Below are 21,797 nucleotides of genomic sequence, written 5' to 3'. Positions count from 1 at the left end.
CATGCAGGACAATGCCTAGAAGCTGGTATTCAGCGGCAAGCAAGTCCGGTCGGTATGGTGGGAGAAGATTGTCGTTGCTTAGGCACGGCCATGCATAGCCGTTATCTTGGGGTCTTCCCAGTGCCCCCAAATGGTGGGCTTTCGTGGGCATTCCTAAGCCGAAACGAGCAGCCGAGAGCCGAAGCCAAGGCGCGAGATACTGAACCGGCATGACCCCCAAAACAAGGGTCTATAGTCTTTCGCTCTGGGAGCAACTGCTAGGGGCACCTAGCCATTGAGGATCGTGTTTGCACCTGTTCTTGAGGTCAATGGTGCTTGGGGGCCTTCTCACACTCACATTTGACGGGAACGGCCGTCGGTACTGGCCGGTGAGAGATACGCCGAAGTGCACAGGCTCTCAACTGCTATGTGAGCATTTGCTGCTGGGGTGCGGAAGAACTCCCGGTACCCCCAAATCTGGGGGTCTTTCTGCAGTATATTGTGGGGATATCCGGCCATTGATAAGGCAGACATAAACACGGCATCCAAGTATACCAAGGATTCGTACGAAGCTAGTCAGCAACATACACCTAACTGATCATGTCGACGACAATAACGGAAGTCGCACCAGCGGCCAGCGCGCCAGCAACCACGCAGCTCGAGTTGATGACAGCGTATGGCCCAGTCTTTCGAACGGTCTCAACAGCAGATCCCCGAGATTCTCTGCCGGGTGAAATTCCAGTGATTGACCTGAGCACAATCTATGACGGTCCAGAGGCTAGAAAAGCTCTCGCTGTCGGCATCAAGAAAGCTGCCGAGGACATCGGGTTCTTCTACATCAAGAACCACGGCATCAAGGAGGATGTCATCCAGAAAGCTGAAGATCAAGCATGGAGGTGAGACTAGATTCCCCGACAGCACAGTTCCCGAGCTCACACCTGCAGATTCTTTCGCCAAAGTAGAGAGGAGAAGATGAAGGTGGCGAAGCAAAAGTCGAAGTTCTTCAATGGCTGGGCTTCTGTCGGATCAGGCAAGATCTCGCCAAGCGAGTCAAGAGACAAGAAAGAGGGCTTCCAGTGGAAGTACGATCCAAGCATCGATCCAGAATACAAGGATCCGAGTAAGGTGCCACAAGAGGTGAAGGACTGGATCAGATCCGAGGAGTTTGTCTGGGAAGGCACCTCGCATCTGCCGGAATTCAAAAACGACGTGTTGGAGTATTGGCGCTCGACTCTGACACTGGCTAGGCAGCTGATCAAGGTGTTTGCAATCTGCCTTGATCTGCCAGAGGATTACTTCAACGACCTCACGTCGTATCCAGGAGCTGACGGCGTATTCAACTACTACCCAGGACTGTCGCCAGAATTGGCGCAAGGCAATGGCCCAATTGATGTCGGCCTGGGAGCGCACACAGATCTGCAGTGCTTGACCATCCTGTGGCAGGACCAAGTGGGCGGCCTCCAGGTACTCAACAACCACGGGGAGTGGATCAAGGCTCAGCCCATCGCCAATACTTTCGTCGTAAATATCGGTGACTTCTTGATGAGGATGTCCAACGGCCGACTCAAGTCCACCGTCCATCGCGTCTACAACAGGACAACGCAAGACCGATTGAGCATGCCGTTCTTTCTGGGATTTAACTTCAATGAGAAGTGCTCGGTGTTGCCGACATGCACAGATGAGAAGAACCCTCCACAATATGAACCGATATCGTGCGGCGAGGTAAGCCAACAAGTCATTCCTGTCACGACATTAGCTAACATCAGGCAGTGGTGTCAGCTTCGATTTGAGAGAGCGATGATTTCAGCTGCCGCAGCATGAGTCGATCCGACATGGAGGAGACCTTTGATGCCATCTGCAAGGGCAATTGATGGATGTTGTCAAGACAACCCTTCAGAGTAGAAGTTGGCGCACGTTGGTACGAAGGAGCGACAGTTACCGCCGTGACGAGAAGGTCGGGCTCAAAGCAGAATACTCCAATAGCCAGTAGATCGCCAACCACATGTGCAATCGTTGGAGTAATTATAAGCAATGCTTGACGTCCTGCGCGATTCGCAGCAGATACACTGCGGTCGTCGTGATAGCTGCTCCAGTCGGCTGTAGATAAATTAAAGTCGGCAAGCGCGTCCATCGATCCTGCTGCATGGGAACAAAATCGAAAGAGTTCAAGAACGACAGGAGCAGATGATCGCCAAGCGTTCAGCCCTATGATTGTTATTCGCTCCTCCTACTTTACTATCGGCTCTCTTTCTTTCCGATACAACCCACTCATCAAGGCAACAACAACAATCATACTTGGGACGTGAAAATGTACTACGCATGGTTGTCATTGGATCGTTGGCGCGATCAGCCATATCATATCTCTGAGGCACTCTCGGGCTGGTAGAGTTGGACGAATATAAATGTGTACTGAGCCGTACATTGGCTAGCGTTTGTCCATGGACGGTGCGAAGCCTTTTCGGAAGCGGACAAGAAGCCGGAAGATCTCGCAAGTAGATGGCGAGGAGATCATTGCTTATGACCGCCCTCATGTTTGTCGTATCGGCAATTGTGGGAAGAGCTTCACCCGGCGAGAGCATTTGAAGAGACATCAGCTCAATCATGCGTCCGCTCAGTGGTCATGCACGAGCTGTGCTGCATGCTTCACTAGGAAAGACCTTTACCAGCGGCACATATCTGTCAGCGCTGGCTGTGCGCAACATGGCCACAGCAACGCTGCTGAGCTATCGGAGCCGTCAGTAGAAGCAGTCGAAAAGTCTCCTCAACTACTGCGTCCAACCAGTGTTCACACCGATGTCACGCAACAGGACGCAGATCATGACTCCCCACCCAGCTTGTCTCAGCAGGGGATACTCTGCCTACATTCTGGTCGGATGACATAGACCAGTGGAACTTCCAGGTCAATAACAGCCAGCCAACCTTTCTGAATGACACCGACCTCGACTGGTTCTGGCAAGATTCGCTCGTTCCGCTTGAGCTGCCTTCGGACCAAGTGGTGTCGCCCGGATCCCTTCGGTCCATTCCTCTTTCCTGGACTACCTTTCCTCAGGAACGTGACGAGCATGGCCACTATCCGCCGCCTAGATACTTGCAGGAGTCGAAGTCGAAGCTGTTGGTGACCAAGGGAGGTGATGTTGCCGCACCAAATTGTGGATTTCCCATATGCAGCGCACTCACGCAAGACAAACGTGTCGAACTGCTGATGGATCTTCGCGACCTCATGACCATTGATGCACGAGATCCAATATTCTCGCTCAACAGTATGAAGCAAGGCATACATCTCTATTCACGAGAGATCGCCACGGAGTACTGTTTCATCCACCGGGAGCTATTTTTCATCTACGACCGGGACAACATCCGAGAGGCGTTTCTTGAGGTGCTCGGAGAACAATCTGGTCCGGAACTGCTTTGGGCGATCATTTCCTTTGGATGGGCATTTATGCGCAGTCACGACCATCATCAGACCCGTGTCGCGGGAGACATACAGCGCGCATTGAGAGCGAAGGTGCTCAGTCACCCTAGACTGGCCTCGAGTCCGCCGCTGTGGCTCGTGCAGACTCTCTTCCTCATACTGCTCTTTGCTAGATACCAAGGCGGAGCTGAAGAGTACGGCGCTGCATCACTATTTCACGGCGTCTTGCTAGGAGCGGTTCTGCGACTTGACAGAGGCTCCAGGACTATGTCGGTGCAACAGGGTTCAGAGCAGTCGTCAGCAGCTCGCGAGTATGCGAAGTGGGTGGAGGCTGAGTCTGTGAGGCGACTGATTGTTCAAGTCTTCGTCATGGATGTCAAAAATGCCTTACTATTTGGTGGTGAGCCTTTGATGTCGTTCAGAGACATGATGGACCTCCGGATACCAAGCGATACAGACGCTGCTTGGTACGCTCAGAGTATGGAAGAATGGCACGCCATGATGTCCGCTCGTCCAGAGTCACTTGCAGATCATGCAGCACAGTCATTCGTTGGCCTCTTGAAGGACCTATGGCAGTCCCGATCGACGGATGGAGGATCAAGCATGCGTTCAATCACCCTGATGTACGGTATTCTGTCTATTGCCAGGGAGCTTGTGCGCCGAGACGACACCATCGTTGCTACCACCAAACCAGCTCGGACCTCCGCTCTAGCGCTTACGGTCGAGCGTTCGCTTACGATCTGGGAGCAGTCATGGCTCAAAGCGGTCCACGACACTGAGATACCATGGATGCTGCCAACTTGCACTTGCCTCTTGACACTTGCAAGATATACGCTGTTCGAAGTCTCTCCGGTAGATTTGCAAGTTGTTGCCGGCGGACACGTTGTAGATGGAAAACGCAGAGGTCGAGCAGACTACGCGAACGCGCTACGAAAGGTCAAGGCCTGGGCTAAGGACGATCGAGGTTTGAAGGGCCTGTCGGGAGCCGCGAAGATCATCCAGAGTCGTCTCCGCGGCGACCATGTCAAGAAGCATTGTCAACACTGTCTGTGGTGTCTGGTCCTAGCTGCCTTGATGTGCTGGAATTTCGAATTTGTCACAAGCAGTACCATGAGCCCTGCAGACTTTATACAGGACGGAAAACTGCGCTCACTGGAAGCAGCGCAGCAGCAATGCCAACAGTATCTCGAAGTGGCCGCGGACCGCATACAGCCTGTACAGCCTGCATCCATCATACCTAGTACCGTCGGCACCTTGGTCATGGTTACTCGATATCTCCAGGACTCTGTCGACATCGGCATGCTCCGTGAAGGCATCGAGCTGCTCCGACGGCTGACGGGAATCAAAGAGTGAACAGATACTGCTTTCACAGTTTGGGGGCACGATCTCAGTATAACGCACATGTACTGGTGCTGCGACATGACAAAAAGCCACACCGGATTGGCTGGCGTCTATCGCACTGGTCAACAATCTACTGTGGGGGCGCCGAGAGATCGCCGTTGGGGGTCATGCTCAGGGTCTGAGTCTCCTCTGATAACACTAATCATGCACAGGCATACCGAGCTAACACGCGACTTGGCTTTTCTGGACCTCAACTTGTTCACGCAAGTGGTTGTATACGCCGGCTCCTTGGCAATGGATCCGACATGTCGCTACCCACGTGCTGGGAGCCGCCATCGACCCCCATCTAGCTCACAATGGCCAAGTCCGCACAGTACGCGGGCTGGGTGGGCGACCTGCTCCGCTCCTTCCTATCAGGTTCACAGGTACTCACGGACCGTAGCAACGGAGCAAGATCCTGGCCAAGGCCGTCAGAGTAGGAACGCTTGCGGCATCGGCTGGTGAAGCGGACATCGCCCGTGATGCTATAAGAACAATCATCCGCTGCAACACGTCCTTGGCGTCGAAGCAGACGGGAGCAGGCACCGGAGGATGAAGGCTCATGTGAAGACGTCGTTGGCATTGGGCCTGGCTCTTACCTCGAACATATTCCTTCTTGGTCCGTCAGTATTGGTTGGAGCACAATCTATCTCCCTAGATGACATACCCTCTGTCAACAGCTCAGTCGTCACCAATTATGTCAAAGCTCGCTCGGAATATATCGCAAGCGAGAAGGAGATCCGGCAAGGTGAGTTTCCATGGCACTCGAGCGGGGGCCTGGCCCCAGGCTGCTGGCATATACTCACTAAAGCTCAGACCATGCATTCCGACAGAAGCTCTCCCCGGTAGCGATCCAAGCAAATGACATCGTGGCCAAAATCCGGCAATACGAGATCGACAATGTCTGGAGGCAGCCAGCTCCGCTTGGAGAAGAGGACTCAGAGATGTTTGCCGGAATGATGTTCCCCAAGGCTCGTGCAACCATCTTGGAGACGGACTTGTGGAAAGTGGTGTCGCGAATGCCCAAGGGATCATTGCTGCACGCCCATCTAAGTGCTATGCAACCCTTCGACGTGATGCTGCAAGCCGTTTACGACACCGAGGGCATGGTGATCAGCACATCGGAGGCACTAACCACTGATATTGCTCGAGACAATGCTGCTATCACGATGCGACACGTGAACACAACAGTCGAAGCTGCATCGGTCTTTCTCCACGAGGAAGGATACGTTGCTGAGACAGAGATTCCATTCAAACAAGCTGCGGAAGCGCACCCAGGCGGGAAGGACGCTTTTTTTGCCTATCTGAAATCGCGACTTGTCCTTGCTCCTGAAGAAAGCATTCGCCACGACTTGGGCGTCGACGCAATCTGGAGGACTTTTGAGTCTCTCTTCGGGGTATCCGGCAACTTCCTGGGCTACGAACCACTTCTCCGGACATACTACCGGAACCTGCTCTCCGGACTCGTGGACGACAACATCTCTTGGGTTGAGATCCGACACGGCTGGTCGCCAGGGCTTGTGCCGGAGGGTCAGGAAGAAGATAGTCCGGACCTCGACTTCTTCTGGCGCGTCACGGTAGAAGAAATTGCTCGTTTCCAAGCCACTGAAAAGGGCAAAGACTTCTGGGGAGTAAGATTCATCTGGGCGGATCTTCGCGGCCTGAACAGGACACTCATCGCCAACAACATGATCAATGCGCTCGAGATGAAACTCGCCTTTCCGGAGCTTATTTCGGGGTACGATCTCGTTCAGCAAGAAGACCTCGGCGCGCCACTGATTGAGCTCGCACCCGAGCTGATCTTCTTCCAGGAGCAAGCGTCCGCACTGAACGTCACGATGCCCTTCTTCTTTCATGCCGGCGAAACCTTGGGAGACGGCAATGCGACGGACAATAACCTCTTTGACGCCCTGCTCTTCGATTCACGCCGCATTGGGCATGGGTTTAGCTTGCACAAACATCCTCAGCTCCTGAAGGACGCTATCGCGAATCATGTTATGGTTGAGGTCTGTCCTATCTCCTCAGAAGTGTTGAGGTTAGCGACAGATATTCTACATCATCCCATCACTGCGATGATCAATCACGGTGTTGCGACGGCAATCAGTAATGATGATGCGAGCATGATGGGACAGGATGCGCCTGGGTTGAGCTTTGATTTTTACCAGGTGATCCAAGCGAGTGACAATCTGGGACTGGCAGGACTCGGGGCGTTGGCGGAGAACAGTGTGACATGGTCGAATTTTGAGGATCAGGGGCATCTTGAATGGGTGAAGGACATTGAGGCTGGTGTGAGTGGAAATGGCATCAAGGCCATGAGGCTGCAGCAATGGCATGAGCAGTGGGAAAGCTTTTGCCAGTGGGTCGTGGATGAGTTTGGGGAGCAGTATTCGTAGATGACGAAGCTGTTATGCCATGACTAGGTGCTTGCTTCACAGAAGCCGCTCTTCTGGCGAAGAAAATCGACGCATGAAACGAATCTCTTGCTTGACACAACAGGTGCTCGGCGTGGGCCAATACTTCCACCGCTCAGCGCTGCGGCTAAGCCGACGCATCCTCAACTCTCGCGGCACCAGGTCGGTCCGCGGCGCCTTGCCCGATGATTGTTCTGCGCTTCTCAGCCAGTAGAGTGACTTCTGGTACTCGAGAGCCGTGATGAATGGCATTTCCATCTTCTCTTGGACCACTCTTTTGTCGCGTACCTGGGCAGATTTGATGACAGACCACAGCCACCAGATCAAATACGTGAGCAGTGTCAAGGGAACCGTTACCGCTGCGTAGAGCGCGAGACGGGAGCGCCATGTATCGTGGGGGGCATTCGGAGCATGTGGATCGTCAGGACCGCTTTGCACATCATCATAGGTTGGAATGTCATCTTGCCAGTCGAAGAGCGGCATGCTGAACAGCGAGGCAACGAACGTGGCAGGTAAGAAGCACACGCTGATGACGGCCAAAATGTGCATACTGGCGGAGATCTGGCGAGACGCGAGGGCGATCGCACGAGCGTCGCTGGCCACTTTGTTGCTGGTATTTGCGTCATCTGCAGAGATGAGGTGAAGGACCTGTACACGGCAGTCAGTACCTAGGTACGAAGACGTTCTTGGTGGCATCGGCTAATAAGAGCGACGGGAACCGCGGACTTACGGCTTCACGCTGTGTGTTGATTCGACATCGAGTGTATTCCAGGTCCAGCTCTTGCAGGTCCATCTGACGCCTCACAGAATGTAGCTGCTTCTGGACTTTGACCCTGTCCGACGGCATCTCCCCAGTCGTCACGCTCGTTGAGACGTTGTCATCAACAGAGCGGGCCATCTCAGCGTCCTCATCGAGAGCGAAGCTGATCAGCTCCCTAATAATGCCGAGTTTCCTCGTGGCTGACGCTGCTCTGGTGACGGACCCACTCATGGCTGCAGCAAGATTGCATAGATCTCCCAAGGCGGGAGGCTCCACGCGGGTATAGAACCGATGGTGCCCTGTGCGCACCTCGACCTCTCTGACAACGCTCTTCAACTCGGTCAACCGCTGGTCTATCTCAAAGCGGCTCAGCTGTGCGCACAATAGCGCAGGCACCACCTCCGTGCCCGCTAGACGTTGAAAGTCCGGCTCTTTGAGCAGCGTCTGAAATATGTCAATTTTAGCTTGTTCAGCAATGCAGACCAAGCTTGTGGGCAGTCTGGAGCCGGAGGTCGACCACATGAGAATGAGTCTCGGGTGGTTAGAAAAGCAATGGAAGCGGACGGTGTCGATGACTTTGCTGCCCAAAGCCGAATACGATGCCTTCACTTTGAAGAGTACCTGTCGAAAATGAAGGGCATGTATCAAGTCCTCGAAGCTTGCCTGAGGGACCCGAACTTCTCTGGTCTTCGACTCGTACCTGATCCAAGCAACTCGCAGCACACATCGGATGCTGTTGTCTTTGCTGACACCTGCGGAGATGCCTCGTTGATATTTGTCGGTATATCGAAGCCACTGCGCGATGTCACCGCTGTTTTCGCTCAATGGCCGCGTGACGTGAGTCAGTGGTCCGGTGGTAATGTCATGCCAAATTGACGAAATGACGATAGGGTCGGTCGGCGAGAACGTCCAAGTACCCCAGACAGATTCAGTCATAATGCTGCTTCGGACAGAATACTCATGTACGAATCCAGTGCACTCATGTACGAATCCAGTGCAGTCGTGCTTAAAAGACACCAATCCCGTCCATATAGTGATTTATATCAGCTGGGTAGCAGGCGACAGCGGACTCGGACTGAGCGACTGCGAGTCCAGCACGCACGAGATATTGGAACTAATACAATGAGCTGCTTAGATACTGGCTAAGCGGCCTGCGGAGGCCGCCAGACGGTCGAAGACCGTGCTGTTGTTTCATTTGGCGCCGGCCATCGAGCGACGAGAAGCCTTGGCAGGCTCCAAAAGGAGACCGACATGAACGGTTCTCCGACGTGCCGTGTGCAAAGACGACGCACATAGACCGCAGCATCATGGATGTGGCGCCATCAGTCTCCTGCTTCACCCTGCTACTATCATCGAGAGCAGGTTATAGGCTTGGCGCCAAGGGTTTGGTAGAAACCAATCTTGGAAATCTCGCCTTCCTGCTGGGTGGCGCTATCGAGCTTGTATGCTGCATAAGCGGCAGTTGCGTTGGCTAGCTTCTCAACACTGGTACAGTCACCCGTGCCGTTGTCGAAAAGCTATATCAATGTCGAGATTTCCGAGTAGATCTGGTTGAATCGCCGGAGGGCCACAGCTCGAGATCTTTTCTTTGAGCCGACACAAAGAGTCAACCTTGACTCTGTCTGCGACGTCGTAGGTTGTGATTTCATCTTCTTCTCGAAAACTTATGCTCCAACGGCAAAGACGCATCAGAAGCTCACACTGACCGTTAAGAAACGCGCTTTCCAACATTTCATACGTTACCTCATCGCGATTGACACAAAGCTGATTCATTGCCAAGAGCTGCTCAACGGCAGAGCATACATTGGAAATGCTGTGCTTGTTTCGAAAGCTGGCAAGATCTGTGGTGCCGCCGGGTTGAATCCTAGGCGGTGTTGAATGCAACAAGTGCCAAATGGATCTGGTGACAAGGCAACTATCTGTCGCCAAATAAGGTTGAGCATTCACGGCAAAGCCGCGCCTCGCTTCGTCGTGGCCAGCTCGAAGACGCTCAAGATCTAAAGATGCCCCTCGTAGAAACACAGCTCTGATGCGCTGCTGCTCGTAGTGTTGTACATAGTCGTCGGAGGGCACGGTGGCCAAGAGGCAATTGGGAACAGTGCGGATGGCCAACATATCAAACGCAGTCTGACCAGATCTCGACTTCTGTATAATGACAGTGTCGCGCACAGATAGCATGGTGCGATGGCCTTGTCGGTTAGGAACGTACATAATGCCGCGTTCGTCGGCGAGGTAGTGCAGTATCGCCCCATTGATATCCAGCTTCCGTAGGAGGCGCAATCTGCACAAGCGCCGTACCTGCGAGATGGTCGGGAGAAGATCCGGATTGCGAAGGACTTTCTGCTCGAGTACATGCTTGAAGCAACGCAAGTGCGTCTTCTCGATATGCACCGTGCGAAGCCAGTGACTACTGGCTATTTGTACCTGAAGCTCGTCACGTGCTGCGTCAGACCAACGCCGCCGCTCTTGTCCTGGTAGAGACCAAGTGGCGCGCAGGTTGTCATCAGAGATAGTCTGCTTATCTCGCGTACTAAATGCCAGACCAACGAGACATTTGGTGTATCTGATAAAATCCGGAAGTAGCCGGTATAGATCGCGACATGTGTGGATAAGGCACGGTTCTAGAGCGGTGTCAAACACCTGCTTGATGAGCTCTGGCGGGAGTTTGAGCAAGGGGAACGTAGTAGGTAATTGTGAGGTCTCGCATTGCGAGGTAGGATCGGCCAGAGTCGCGTCCGACATGACGGGCTGCTGCGAAAGATTATAATGATACTGTCAGATATACATGCTTTGAGAGATGCCGTTGTGATGACTCGGAGTTCAGCAGACGCGTTTACCAACGCGCCAAGCCAATTCTAGGTGACGTCATACGATCATGCAAGAGACCTCAGGCTTCCATGAACAACAAACACACTTCCAAGTACCTTGGCAATAGCACGTTTCTATCAGTCCGACACGGACTGGTACGGACTAATTAAAATGTGCTGCCCTTCGGCTCGAATTTGATCGAGGTGTCTCCAACCAGCATTGGACCCGGGCAGGGCGGACTTTGTCGAGAAGTGCGCTACTTGCCTCGTGTTTCTGCATTATGATCTGCCGATCAATAGTAGGAACTCATGACCTTCCGGCAGATCTCCCAATGGCCACTCCAGACCAGATTGCTTCGCAGCGTTCAGAGCTTGCACGGGTTCTTGGTGATCGACATAGAACTTGGTATCGGCGCAAGACTTCACTCCTGTTTCCGCTCCAGACTCTCCGAACAAAGACCCCCTAAGCTTCGCCTCGCGAACATACACGATCGGGCAGCTTGCCATAGTCGTCGCAGCATACTTTTGAGTCATCGACAAGTTGACCTTCTCTAGCCCGTGGCCGAAGGCGCGCAGTGCTGCTCTGATCGCAAAAGGATGCGAGCTAAGGATACCGAACGCTTGTTCCTCTCCCTGCTCCTGCTCTTGCAATTTTCGCAAAAGCTGCAGCAGATGTTAGCATAGGAATACAGTTGTCACTTTAGACTTTACCTCTGTCGCGATTCTAAGATTCCGATAGTATGAAGAAACGACCAGCTGAGCGATCCAGCACATTCTCCGGCCTTGGTGTACCCAGCGCGTAGCGAAGACGTTCCCGACCAGTTTCTCACCTTTCACAGCCCTGATGTAGATATTATCGGCACCAGGCGGGAGGCATTGCTGCTTAAGGCGAATGCTACTCATTCGGATTCGACGACCAGCTTTGGCGAAGGTTCCGAGCTTCGACGAGGCCTGAAGTCCCCATACACCATAGTTCTCAGAGAAAAGCCTAGCGGCATCCGTGAGGATTGGCTCAGAGATCTGATCACCACGGTAGATCTGATACTCAAAGCTCATGAGTGGCTCCTGCGATGATTTCGGGTTGATCAATACCTGCGATGCAATAGGAATGGGAGACTCGAGGCTGTTCTTCGTCCACGTGTCAGGCTGGCACCACTCTCGCTGGACGCATCAGAGAAGCCGCGGTGACGCTCGGCGGAGGCCGAATCGATCGGATGCGAAGGCTGAAGTGACGCGATGGCGAGACTAATCTGACAGAACAAAACTGAGAATTTGATGTGGCAGAGAGGTTTGTTGATTGCAACAGACTGACCCGCGATAGAGGAAAGAAGACTCTGGTGGAATCATCAAGTCTGGAACGAGATTGCTATAGCGCGGTCGAAGTGCATAAAGAACAGTAACAGTACCAAGGAGGTCTCTGCCGAAGTGTGAGTCGTGGATAATCGACCACTTGTCCTAAATGTTCATCGCGACAACTCTGAGCTGAGCGTTAGGTTCCAGTGGAGGACTTTTGCCTCTATCCGCCTCAGGTGCGAAGTTTGTGGACCTCGCATGCCTTGGCACCCATCTCAGCTTCAATTCAACATCTATCATACAAATGGGTGCCTTGAAATACGTCATGGTTAGCAGGTAATCCCTACCTAAGTGAGTGGGCGCAATCCAGGCTGTCATGATCGTATTGCCAACGCCAAGATCAGTTTACTGTACGGCTCCAAACCATCGATTCAGCAGAAAGAGTTCGAATTTTCCTTTGGATCGTCTCATCGAGGTTGTATGAACAAGCAGACGAAGGTGAGCGCCACGACCGTTGATGCACTCATGGGATCGAGCTGGAACGACGCCACTGTCATGCAGGAACGTGGCAAGATAAACACCATCAAACACCATCAAACCTTGCCTCGTTGCCAAGTCAGTTTCGCCATGCTCGGCCATGTAAGTGGTCCAAGATGTTCTCAGGCTTGTGTCCATGTCTATGTTTGATGGTAGACCGCATAATGAACACTAGTTTATAAGCTCATGAGGGTTTGGCCGGAAGCGCATGATGCCTCATTGCCTTTTCGTGGTGGACCGGGAGCGACGCAGCGCCCTCACTCTCGCGGGATCGCGAGAGACGGCAGGCTTGCGACGCATTGCGGCCGGCGATCCGGCCGAAGACGAGCGACCGCATCACCGGCACGGCGTTCGGCGCCATGCCGTAGAAGTGCCCGGTGATCTCACCGGCCGCGTAGAGTCCGGGGATCGGTCCTTTCGCGTCGAGGACGCGCGCCTCTATGTCGGTCGCAAGCCCCCCGAAGGTGTAGACGATGGCGCCCACGATCGGAAACGCGAAGAACGGCGGCTCGTCGACCGGCCGAGCCCAGTTGGATTTCGGCGGCGCAAAGCCTTCGGCGGTGCCGACCCGATCGAGCCGGGTGGGATCGAAACCAACACGCTCTTCGCGACAGGCCGCGTTGAACGTGGCGATCGTCGCTTCGAGAGCATCGCTCGCCACGCCCAGCTTCGAGGCGAGGTCCGCGACGCTTTCGGCGCTGATTGGAGGCACGTCCGTGCGGATCGCGTTGCGATATCCCTCGATCCGCGTGGCTTTCGCGTCCACGATCGTCCAGGCGGTGCGCCCCGGACATTCGAAGTGGATAGTGCGGCAGAGGCGCTCCCATGTGGTATGCACCAGCCCCTCGCCTTCGTCGAAGAACCTCCGACCGGTCCCGTCGACAACAATCCCGTACGGGTAGGCGAGAACCAGGGCGGCAGGTCGCGCGCTGCGTGGGTCGACGGGCTCGATATGCATGCCCGTCCAGTCCCCGGACCGTTTTGCGCCGACGTCGAGCGCCATACGGATGCCGTCCCCCGCGTTCCACGACGTGCCCGGCGAAATCATGCGCAGGGATCCGGCGCCCGACCCCAGATGTTCACGCAACATTTCCGGATCGCCCTGGAAGCCGCCGCTGGCCAGGATCACCGATCGTGTCAGAATGCTGTGACCCTGGTCCGTCTCGACGCCTTCGACGTGGCCATCCGGACCCAGGAGCAGAAGGGTCGCGCGGCAGCCGTAGCGGAACTCGACGCCCTTATCCTTCGCGGACCCCTTCAACGCCTCGACGATCGCAGCTCCCTTGCCAACGGGCTGCATACGCGTCGGCCAGTTGCTCAGAAAGTAATCCATCGCATGGAATTTGACGCCTTGCCGGGTCAGCCATGTGAGCGTCTCGGGCGCATCCTCGGCCAGCCGCCGGAAGTAAGCCGAGTCGCCCCGTCCGCCGGTGGCTTTCATCATGTCAGCCTCGAAATCCTGCAGCACGGTGTCGACCGCTCGCATGCGCATGTTCGACGGGCTCCATCGTGTGTTGCCGCCGCTATCCTCCTCCGGCGCCCGCTCGAGCACCGCGACTCTCAGGGACGGGACCGTCTCGATGGCCGTTACGGCGGCCGCGAGACCCGCTGCGCCATGTCCCACTATGACGACGTCGAACATGCTTGGTGCTCCGCTGGTTATCGTGGCCCGGACTCTATCGCTTGAGGTCGTAGTATCGTAAAGGCAACCATATAGGCAAGAACTTAATACTGATAAGCAGGGAGGTCTGAAGCACGCTGTCTTTTCAACATGGCAGTTTGTCCGGGTTGAGCTATCCTTCTGGACATGGACCGCTTCGACACCGTCAATTGTATGGAAGCCTGGACATGATCCTCAAGTTGCTGTTGGCGTATATTCAGCCCAAAAAGAGACGCATTGGCCCTTTTAAGCCTGCATCGTGCCTTTGTACTCTCCCGGAGTAAGCCATGTATCTGTCCGAAGCCCTCTCCGTACTCCGAGAAACTGGCCGACTGTCCGAACGCTGTGGGAGACTTTCCATACGTTTCTGCGCTGTGAGTGACCAGAATCCAATAGCCTATTTCGGTCAATTTTCTTTCAGGGTGCCATTTTGCACACCCGAAGGCAATGGCGTGGAAACGTTCACATTAGTCAACCGCCAACCTTGGAAGCCCGCCCCCAAATCTAGGTAGTGCAACGGGACTCGTCTCCAGCTCGTCTGAAGTAGGCAGGTTTGCCGACGCGTTCAGGCTAGCTTTCGAGTGGCGACCGTTCTGGCTTGCCATCCGATGTCGTCTGGCTCACGTGGTGGGTGAGTCCGTGTTGTATTGTGAGTGTACCATAATGTCGACGACATGAAGCAGCTGCTGTCGAGAGAATCCGGAGAAACGTTCTCAACAAGTCGCAATATGATGAAATCGAGGTTGATGTCCAGAGCAAGTCGACTCCTCTCATCAAGCCGTCAACTTCACCAGCAGTCCGCCGCGCTCGATCGGTACAGCCAAGCCAGACTTGAGTCCGACAATCTACATAGGGGTCCCCAAGATGTCCAGCTACCTCGAGGCGGCCAGCCTACTGATCTGATTTGTGCGATCAGCGTCATGCTCGAAGCAATTTTCGAATCCGAGTTCATCCTGCCTTGGACTGGGGAACGTAGTCTCGGCAAACTGGCTCCTGCAGACTACTTCGTTGATCTGGCAGCCTTCCTCGCAGCGCAAAGGTGAGGTTGCTGGCGTTTTCTACGTACACTACTTCGACAGCGTTCCTTGCAGCATCCCAGTACTGTCAACGAGTGGAGTTCCCGGGTGGTATATGAGGTCTGCTGCTTATTCTGCAGATCACTACTTTCCCTATGGCACGCGACACGTAAGTTACATGTCCTCGCCGTACGAACCGGAGCCCTTTGTTCCATCCTGATCGTATGCGCTCATTCGCCAAGATCACCTCGCAACAGCCTCTCCACAAAATCGCAGAGCGTGCCTTTACAGGTAGCAACGGAGAGGAGTTCCCTCATCAGCCAGAGGCATGTCTCTTCCTTACGAGGACAAGTCCTCGCCTTGTTGAGGCTGGATCATGGCCTCACCTAAATAGTATTATGCTGATGGACGCCTTGCGACTTGTTCAATTTCCGCGCTGAGAGCAGACAGCCTCTCACTGCAGAGCATGTCTGTTATCACGGCTATAAAGACGACACAACGGCACAGGTTCATGGCAGTAACCTAGAGCACAACATCCAGCAACCATAATTCTGCAGCCAGTCACACCTTCAAAACGTATCCAGTACACACATTCCTCGTGAGAATCGTCAGCCATGAGATCTACCACCTTCCTCGTAGGCGCTCTGGCCTTCCTGATCACTGCGCCACTGTTCGCCGCAAGCAACCCGACTGTGAGCAAGAAAAGCATTGAGGCCCTCGAGATCTTGAAAAAGCGCCAGGGCTGTGGCGACAACTGCACGGCGGCAGTGGTAAAAGCTGTCGGCATTGGCGGAGAAATCTACGAATGGAGTATCCACAGATTCTGGACGGAAGGCGTCACTACCGGTCCGATCAGCACAATCAGCATCGATGCTATCTTGACGCCGGAAGAGGACGTCACATGCGCGTTCTCCAGCCCTACCGTGCACGACTTTTGGACTGTCAATGGTGATGTTGCGTCTAAGTCGTTGGAAGAGTATGGGTTTCCGCAGCTTGCATACATCCAGTGTTCCATTCCAGACGACCCGCTGCCATGCCCAGAGTACCCCTGCTGCGATGGCGTTTGCGACTGAAGGGCTAGATGAGCCTCGTCCAGAGGGTCGAGTTTCCGTGACGTGACACGGAGCGAAGGATCGCGTTGAGCATCTGGTCAGGAGGACTTCAATTCATACTTTCATTGCCTCTGCTTTCGGCGCGCCAACACAAATGAGCCAATCTGAACTGATGCCAAGAGACACTCGCAGGGGCTCGCGACGGGCTTTGGCAACGTGGTCAGTCCGCCACGAAGATGAAAGATCATATCGCCTTGGCAGGCTCCCTTTTGTACGATGTAAATCCATGCATCTTTCCTCAACCCCACGCCTGTCAGACGTGAAGGTCTCCGAGAAATCAAGCACTGCCGTTGAATGAGTCCAAGCCCGTTATGACACGTCTTATGGCCTTGGTCTCTGCCACACAGTCGCGCTGACCCAGGGCAACAAGGACTGCGCATTCTCGCGTTGCTCGGCCAAGCTTCTCTCAGATCACTGGACAGGAGGCCCTGGCCCCCACGTGGGGCAATTTTCCTTGGCCGGCTACCTAGACTTGACGACGTTGATCAACCCTTGGGGCAAGGAATGGCGACGGACCGACGGTCAAAGCATTCAAATGCGCCATAGCTGTGCCGAGGACCTGCATGCGCGTTGATCCTATGTGCGCTTTGCAACAGATGCCCAAAAGAAGGGAGATGAGAATCCCCGTCTTCGCAGACAGCGAAACTGAAGTAACGGGGTTCATCTCAAAGGTTTGTGCAGCAGCCGTTGTAGATGAACAACGCTGAACGTCACATAACAATAGTTCGCCTACCGCGTCTACCCGGAGGACTATGATCCATTCTGGGGCGAAGGGCATCGAAAAGTCCTGACTATCATTGGCACGACGTGCGTATTTGACATGGCGGAAGGGCTCACGTCGTGGTTCTTGGAATGCAGTTATAGTGCACTATGGGATTCTATTGCTACGACGGCAGACGCTGTCATTGTTGTCTTCTCCGTCGACCGGCCCGAGTCGTTGACCAGGGCAAAGAGCCTCGTGCAGCGGTTCCGGCAATGCAGAATCGAGCACATAGTGCCACCTGTGCCCGTCGCTCTGATCGCAAACAGGACATCGAAAGAGGAAATGATAAACCATAGCAGGCGCATCGTAAGTCAGGATCAAGTTGCTGCGCTGCGTTCAGCTGGCTACGAGATTGTTGAAGAGTGCTCTGCAAGGCATGATGACGCGAGTGTGATTGAGGGCATATTCATTGACGTTGGCAAAGCTGTACTGGCAGTTGAGCAGCTTCAACGAGACCGCCAGACAGTAAAACATGTTGTGGTCAAGCAAAACCCGCGCTGGCTGAGAAGACTCACCAAGTGTAGATGATCTGGAGCTCGGTGATTCGGGCCTAAGACTATATCCATCACTTGCGTGAGAACGGGACGTCGTGCTCGGAAGCCAATCGATTCATACATGCTTGGCCAAATCCTTATACTTATCGCCAAGTTTGATGCGCCACCTCTTCCCCCAAATCAGCAGCGGCACGGACGTCAGCATGACCAAAGCCGTCAGTATGCCTAACAACAGGAACATGTTGTACACGCCCATGCTGTCCATCCAGATCGGGATGACGAATGTCATTACCGTCGCCATCCCGTTCCTCACGAACACCACTCCTATCAGCGCTGGACCAATGATTCCATCATACGAATCTTGCACGTATACGAGTGCCATATCCGCACACGCGCCCAAGCCGAATCCAACAAGACCACAGCCGAAAGCATTGATGATCCACGGCATACCTTGCGCGACCGTGAGACCATATGTCAGAACACCAGCGACCATGCAAGCACCGGGCAGGAGGAATGGGTAGAGGCGATACTCGGGCTCATAGATGCCACCGCGGCGTCTCGCAATCCTGATGATAAGATAGTCCGAGAAGGGCCCGCCGAAGATCGATCCGAGGATGGCACCTATGCCAGGCGCAATGTTCATGTTGCCAACACCGATTGGAGAGAAGTTGTAAGGTGGGAGTGGGTACAGATTCGCCTGGCTGACCGCGAGAAAGGACAGCATGGACTCAGACCAGGCGTATTGAAGAGCAGAGAACATTGCTGCAGGAAAGGTGACCAAGATCAAGAAGGGGTGGTAGATGTGTCGCATGAACCGAACGATGGCCGGCGTCGAAGTATCGCGAGAGGGTGTATACCACGGATGTCGTTGGCGATACGTCTTTAGGGCGATGGTCTCGCTGGAACCAGCTCGATGGTAATCTGAGGCGTTAGATCGGCCGCCGAACCTCTCGTCTTCCCATCCAGGTGTTTCTCAGTTGCATGACTGACGTCCTGCCTCGCAACAGATCTGTCCTCTGTCATCAGCAGTGAGGCCGGCTCTTCCCATTTGGTCTCCTCGAGGAAGAAGACCATAGCTAGCACAGTAGCTGACATGAAGATGGTGCAGTAAGTAAAGACCCAGCGCCAGCCCTGAGAAACAGCAATATAGCCTGAAGCCACGGGTGCGAGGTATGTGCCTATTGTGACGACCAGCAAATAGAGGCCAGTGATAGTCCCGCGCTGATGGACGAAGAAGAGGTCACATATCTGAGGTCAAGTCAGTCGTTGGTCGGTTTGTCCGTATTCGTGGACTTACGGTTACATTGAAGAGTGCTTCATTGACCGACCCTGCGATTCCGACGAGGAAGCCCGAGCCGATCACATCCAATGTGGTTCTGGTCTTTCCCATCCAGATTGAAGCTGCCAGCATGATCATACTGGTAGCCAAGTACACCGGTCTTCTGCCGTACATGATGGAAAGCGGAACGAAGACCAAGGCGAATACGGTCAATGCTGCATACCCTGTGGCATATCCATAGTTGAGATCTTCGAATGAGATACCCAACTCGTCGGTCATGGTTGCCCATAGCGGAGGAGTTACAGTCAGCCTGGGAACGGTCAGCAAGTAGTTTCTTTCGGCGCGGAATCCACCTACAGGGCGAACACAAGCGTGGTGTAAATGCAGAGGAGTACCATATGTATCACTTTCCGCTTTTTCGACCAGTTCAAGGGCTGGTTGGGATCAGAACTGGGGCGAGGCCAGAGGAGTGTGGCTTCTTTGTCTTCATCTTGGAGTCGGACGGTACCAGGAGGGAGTTCAGTCTCGAATGCTTTCTCCGTTGATAGCTCCATCTCGTGTCATTGGCAGTAGAGACGTGTCAACAGGTGGTGCTCTTCCTACTGCATATATATGCCACAGTTCACCCGCGCAAAAGAGCTCATGTTGCAGACGCATCTTGTTGTTGATAAGGACCTTACGCATCGGGTACATGGACACTTGTTCTCCGTCTCTGTGCTCGCACGGTATGAAGTTTGCAGTCAAGGTACCTATTGTGGAGGACTATGGCGGGCAGAACGCGACGGAGGATTGTTTGCTCAACGGCGTTGCCCGTGTGGGGTTGGGAATCTCACGCTTGGGAGTCGACCAATGAGAGCAGAGACGACTATCGCGACTTCCCCGCCTCGACATCGGCTGCTGATGGGCGACGGTGGACTCTTGCTCTTGGAAGTATGGTGTGATGTCCCTGAAAGTTCAACTTGCGTCGTGCCGGTCTCCGCAAGTTCTTCTGACATACGTCCGGCGGCACATTGGAGGATTGGCCTCGTAGACGTAGTCCCCTCTTCTGGGGACTCGGCTACGCTGCGCGGCTGAGGCGCGCTCCGATCTACCATGGAAGCAACCAACAATGTTGGTACGAGCGCGACCACCGCATGCGACCGCTGTCATGGCATCAAAGCACGATGCACTTTCACACCTGGTCGGGAAAAGTGTGATCGCTGCTTCCGGCTCTTCCACGAATGTGAGACCAAGCGTGTCATCGGCAAGGCTGGCAGGCCACAGACTAGGAAGGGGCAGCAACCAAAGGCTTCGCCGTTACTGTCAGCACCATCACCTGACAAAGATTCTCCTGCTTCGTCGACCACATCGCCCAACTCTGCCGCATCCACAGGAGATCCGTTCGCACGATTTGATCCACAAGAAGTTGCCCTGGCTCAGTACCTGGTCAGAGATCAGAAGCTCGATCAGCGCTTCGTAAACAGCTTTGCAATCGAGTCGTATTTCCGCAACACTATGGAGTCCACCCTTGTCAAACAGCTTCTGACCGCCCCGGAGCAAGTCAAGGATGCTCTCCTGGCGCTTTGTGGTGCACTAGTGGCTGAAGACGAGTCTCACTCCCAACCAGGCTCCGCCAGGTCGATAGCTGATATGCAGAAATGCTGTGCAGCAATGGAGAAATTACGTATGGCCCTATCAACGACTGAGGATGATGCTCGCGCTATACTATTCGTGGCTACATCTTTGATATCGTTCAATGATCTTACCGTCGGCTACGGCTACCTTCCAGTCGCCTCTGCCGCGCTCATCGCCATCAAGCCCTGGCGGACTCAGCTGCTGCGAGAGTCATCGTCTCATTTTGACCCAAACCTTATTCCGGTCGTCTATGCCGAATACATGGAGTGCCAGAAGAGCGCGGAAGTACCTACACTGTGCTGGGTTCTGCCCACAGATCAACTGATCGATAGGTCCTACGGCATAGCGCATGAGGCGCTGCCATACTTGTACCACATTTGCGTCCTGACGCATGATATGCTACAGACATTCTTACCACAGGAGACGCTCCTGCGTCGAGCTGCCGAGATCGAAGCTGAACTCGACCTCTGGACTCCTCACATTGCAATCAACAGCCCGAGTGATAAAGAGCTCAGCCTCACAGAAAATCAAAAAGCTCAGATGGTGGCTCATGCATATTGCTACAAGCTTCTGGCCCATCTGCTGTTGGAGCAGATTCAAGCCACGTAAAAGACAATCGGCATGTACGTCTCTTGCTCGCTCAGCAGATTCGCACGCAAACCGCCCAGTTCTATACAGGCGGTGCGCCAAAGGTGTTGTATCTACTCTATGCATACTTTGTGGCGTGTACGGAGCTGGACGATCCCACAGAGCAGGCAAGAGTCTTGGCACAGATGAAGTACCTCAGCGGCGGGATTGCAACGCAGTCGTGCAATACGATGTTCGCGTTTCTTCAATATTACTGGGCCAGAGTAGCGATGGAACCGAACAGGATCTGGATCGAGGTAGTGCATGATGGACCACCGTTCTCCATCGGCCCCTAAGCATGACCCACCGCTTCGAGATCATTTCCTTTTGACCTGTCCGTGATACTCAATTCAAGCAGAAGAGCACGTCAAGCCGCGTGGTGAAGCGTCTCATCTGAGATACAAGAGCGACTTGTCTGACGTCACTGAGCGACTCGTCCGACACGGAAGAGCGACTCATTCGACCCGACTAAGCTACACATCTCACGCGGAAGAGTGGCTGATCTAACGCAAAGAAGCGCGTAGATCGTCGCAGAAGAGCGACTCAAGCAAGCGACGATTCTTGTGCGACCGAACATCATCTGATGTCATCGCTATGGATCAGTCTGATACACCCTGCGGGCCAGCCCGTGGCGCCTGATCTCGCCAGTACGA

General features: G+C 54.1%; 8 protein-coding genes across 8 annotated transcripts; 4 read left to right on the top strand and 4 right to left on the bottom strand.

The window, feature by feature from the left end:
- Positions 1–579: 579 nt before the first annotated feature.
- AB675_869 (putative iron/ascorbate oxido) lies at positions 580–4,744 on the top strand (the record flags this gene model as incomplete). Its single annotated transcript, XM_018149167.1, has 3 exons — positions 580–875; positions 924–1,701; positions 2,813–4,744. The coding sequence occupies 3 exons, from the start codon at positions 580–582 to the stop codon at positions 4,742–4,744; spliced, it is 3,006 nt and encodes a 1,001-aa protein (XP_018005533.1).
- Positions 4,745–5,323: 579 nt separating this feature from the next.
- AB675_868 (Adenosine deaminase CECR1-A) lies at positions 5,324–7,164 on the top strand (the record flags this gene model as incomplete). The annotated part of the gene is made up of 2 exons (XM_018149157.1): positions 5,324–5,519; positions 5,588–7,164. 2 exons carry the CDS (start codon positions 5,324–5,326, stop codon positions 7,162–7,164), a joined length of 1,773 nt encoding a protein of 590 aa, XP_018005632.1.
- Positions 7,165–7,200: 36 nt separating this feature from the next.
- On the bottom strand, positions 7,201–8,878 carry AB675_867 (uncharacterized protein; the record flags this gene model as incomplete). The annotated part of the gene is made up of 2 exons (XM_018149146.1): positions 7,201–7,830; positions 7,913–8,878. The coding sequence occupies 2 exons, from the start codon at positions 8,876–8,878 to the stop codon at positions 7,201–7,203; spliced, it is 1,596 nt and encodes a 531-aa protein (XP_018006004.1).
- Positions 8,879–11,028: 2,150 nt separating this feature from the next.
- AB675_866 (uncharacterized protein) lies at positions 11,029–11,805 on the bottom strand (the record flags this gene model as incomplete). The annotated part of the gene is made up of 2 exons (XM_018149135.1): positions 11,029–11,412; positions 11,461–11,805. The coding sequence occupies 2 exons, from the start codon at positions 11,803–11,805 to the stop codon at positions 11,029–11,031; spliced, it is 729 nt and encodes a 242-aa protein (XP_018005721.1).
- A 958-nt stretch (positions 11,806–12,763) lies between these two features.
- AB675_865 (Fumarate flavoprotein subunit) lies at positions 12,764–14,221 on the bottom strand (the record flags this gene model as incomplete). Its single annotated transcript, XM_018149124.1, has 1 exon — positions 12,764–14,221. The coding sequence occupies one exon, from the start codon at positions 14,219–14,221 to the stop codon at positions 12,764–12,766; it is 1,458 nt and encodes a 485-aa protein (XP_018006064.1).
- A 1,648-nt stretch (positions 14,222–15,869) lies between these two features.
- On the top strand, positions 15,870–16,328 carry AB675_864 (uncharacterized protein; the record flags this gene model as incomplete). The annotated part of the gene is made up of 1 exon (XM_018149113.1): positions 15,870–16,328. The coding sequence occupies one exon, from the start codon at positions 15,870–15,872 to the stop codon at positions 16,326–16,328; it is 459 nt and encodes a 152-aa protein (XP_018005905.1).
- Positions 16,329–17,739: 1,411 nt separating this feature from the next.
- On the bottom strand, positions 17,740–19,457 carry AB675_863 (putative MFS-type transporter; the record flags this gene model as incomplete). Its single annotated transcript, XM_018149102.1, has 4 exons — positions 17,740–18,545; positions 18,572–18,872; positions 18,922–19,213; positions 19,261–19,457. The coding sequence occupies 4 exons, from the start codon at positions 19,455–19,457 to the stop codon at positions 17,740–17,742; spliced, it is 1,596 nt and encodes a 531-aa protein (XP_018005361.1).
- A 538-nt stretch (positions 19,458–19,995) lies between these two features.
- AB675_862 (uncharacterized protein) lies at positions 19,996–21,126 on the top strand (the record flags this gene model as incomplete). Its single annotated transcript, XM_018149091.1, has 1 exon — positions 19,996–21,126. The coding sequence occupies one exon, from the start codon at positions 19,996–19,998 to the stop codon at positions 21,124–21,126; it is 1,131 nt and encodes a 376-aa protein (XP_018005443.1).
- Between the last annotated feature and the right edge of the window lie 671 nt (positions 21,127–21,797).

Source organism: Cyphellophora attinorum (assembly GCF_001299255.1).
Source record: "Cyphellophora attinorum strain CBS 131958 chromosome Unknown Contig1, whole genome shotgun sequence".
In the NCBI taxonomy this organism is placed as follows: domain Eukaryota; kingdom Fungi; phylum Ascomycota; class Eurotiomycetes; order Chaetothyriales; family Cyphellophoraceae; genus Cyphellophora; species Cyphellophora attinorum.
This window is presented reverse-complemented; position numbering and strand designations above follow the sequence as displayed.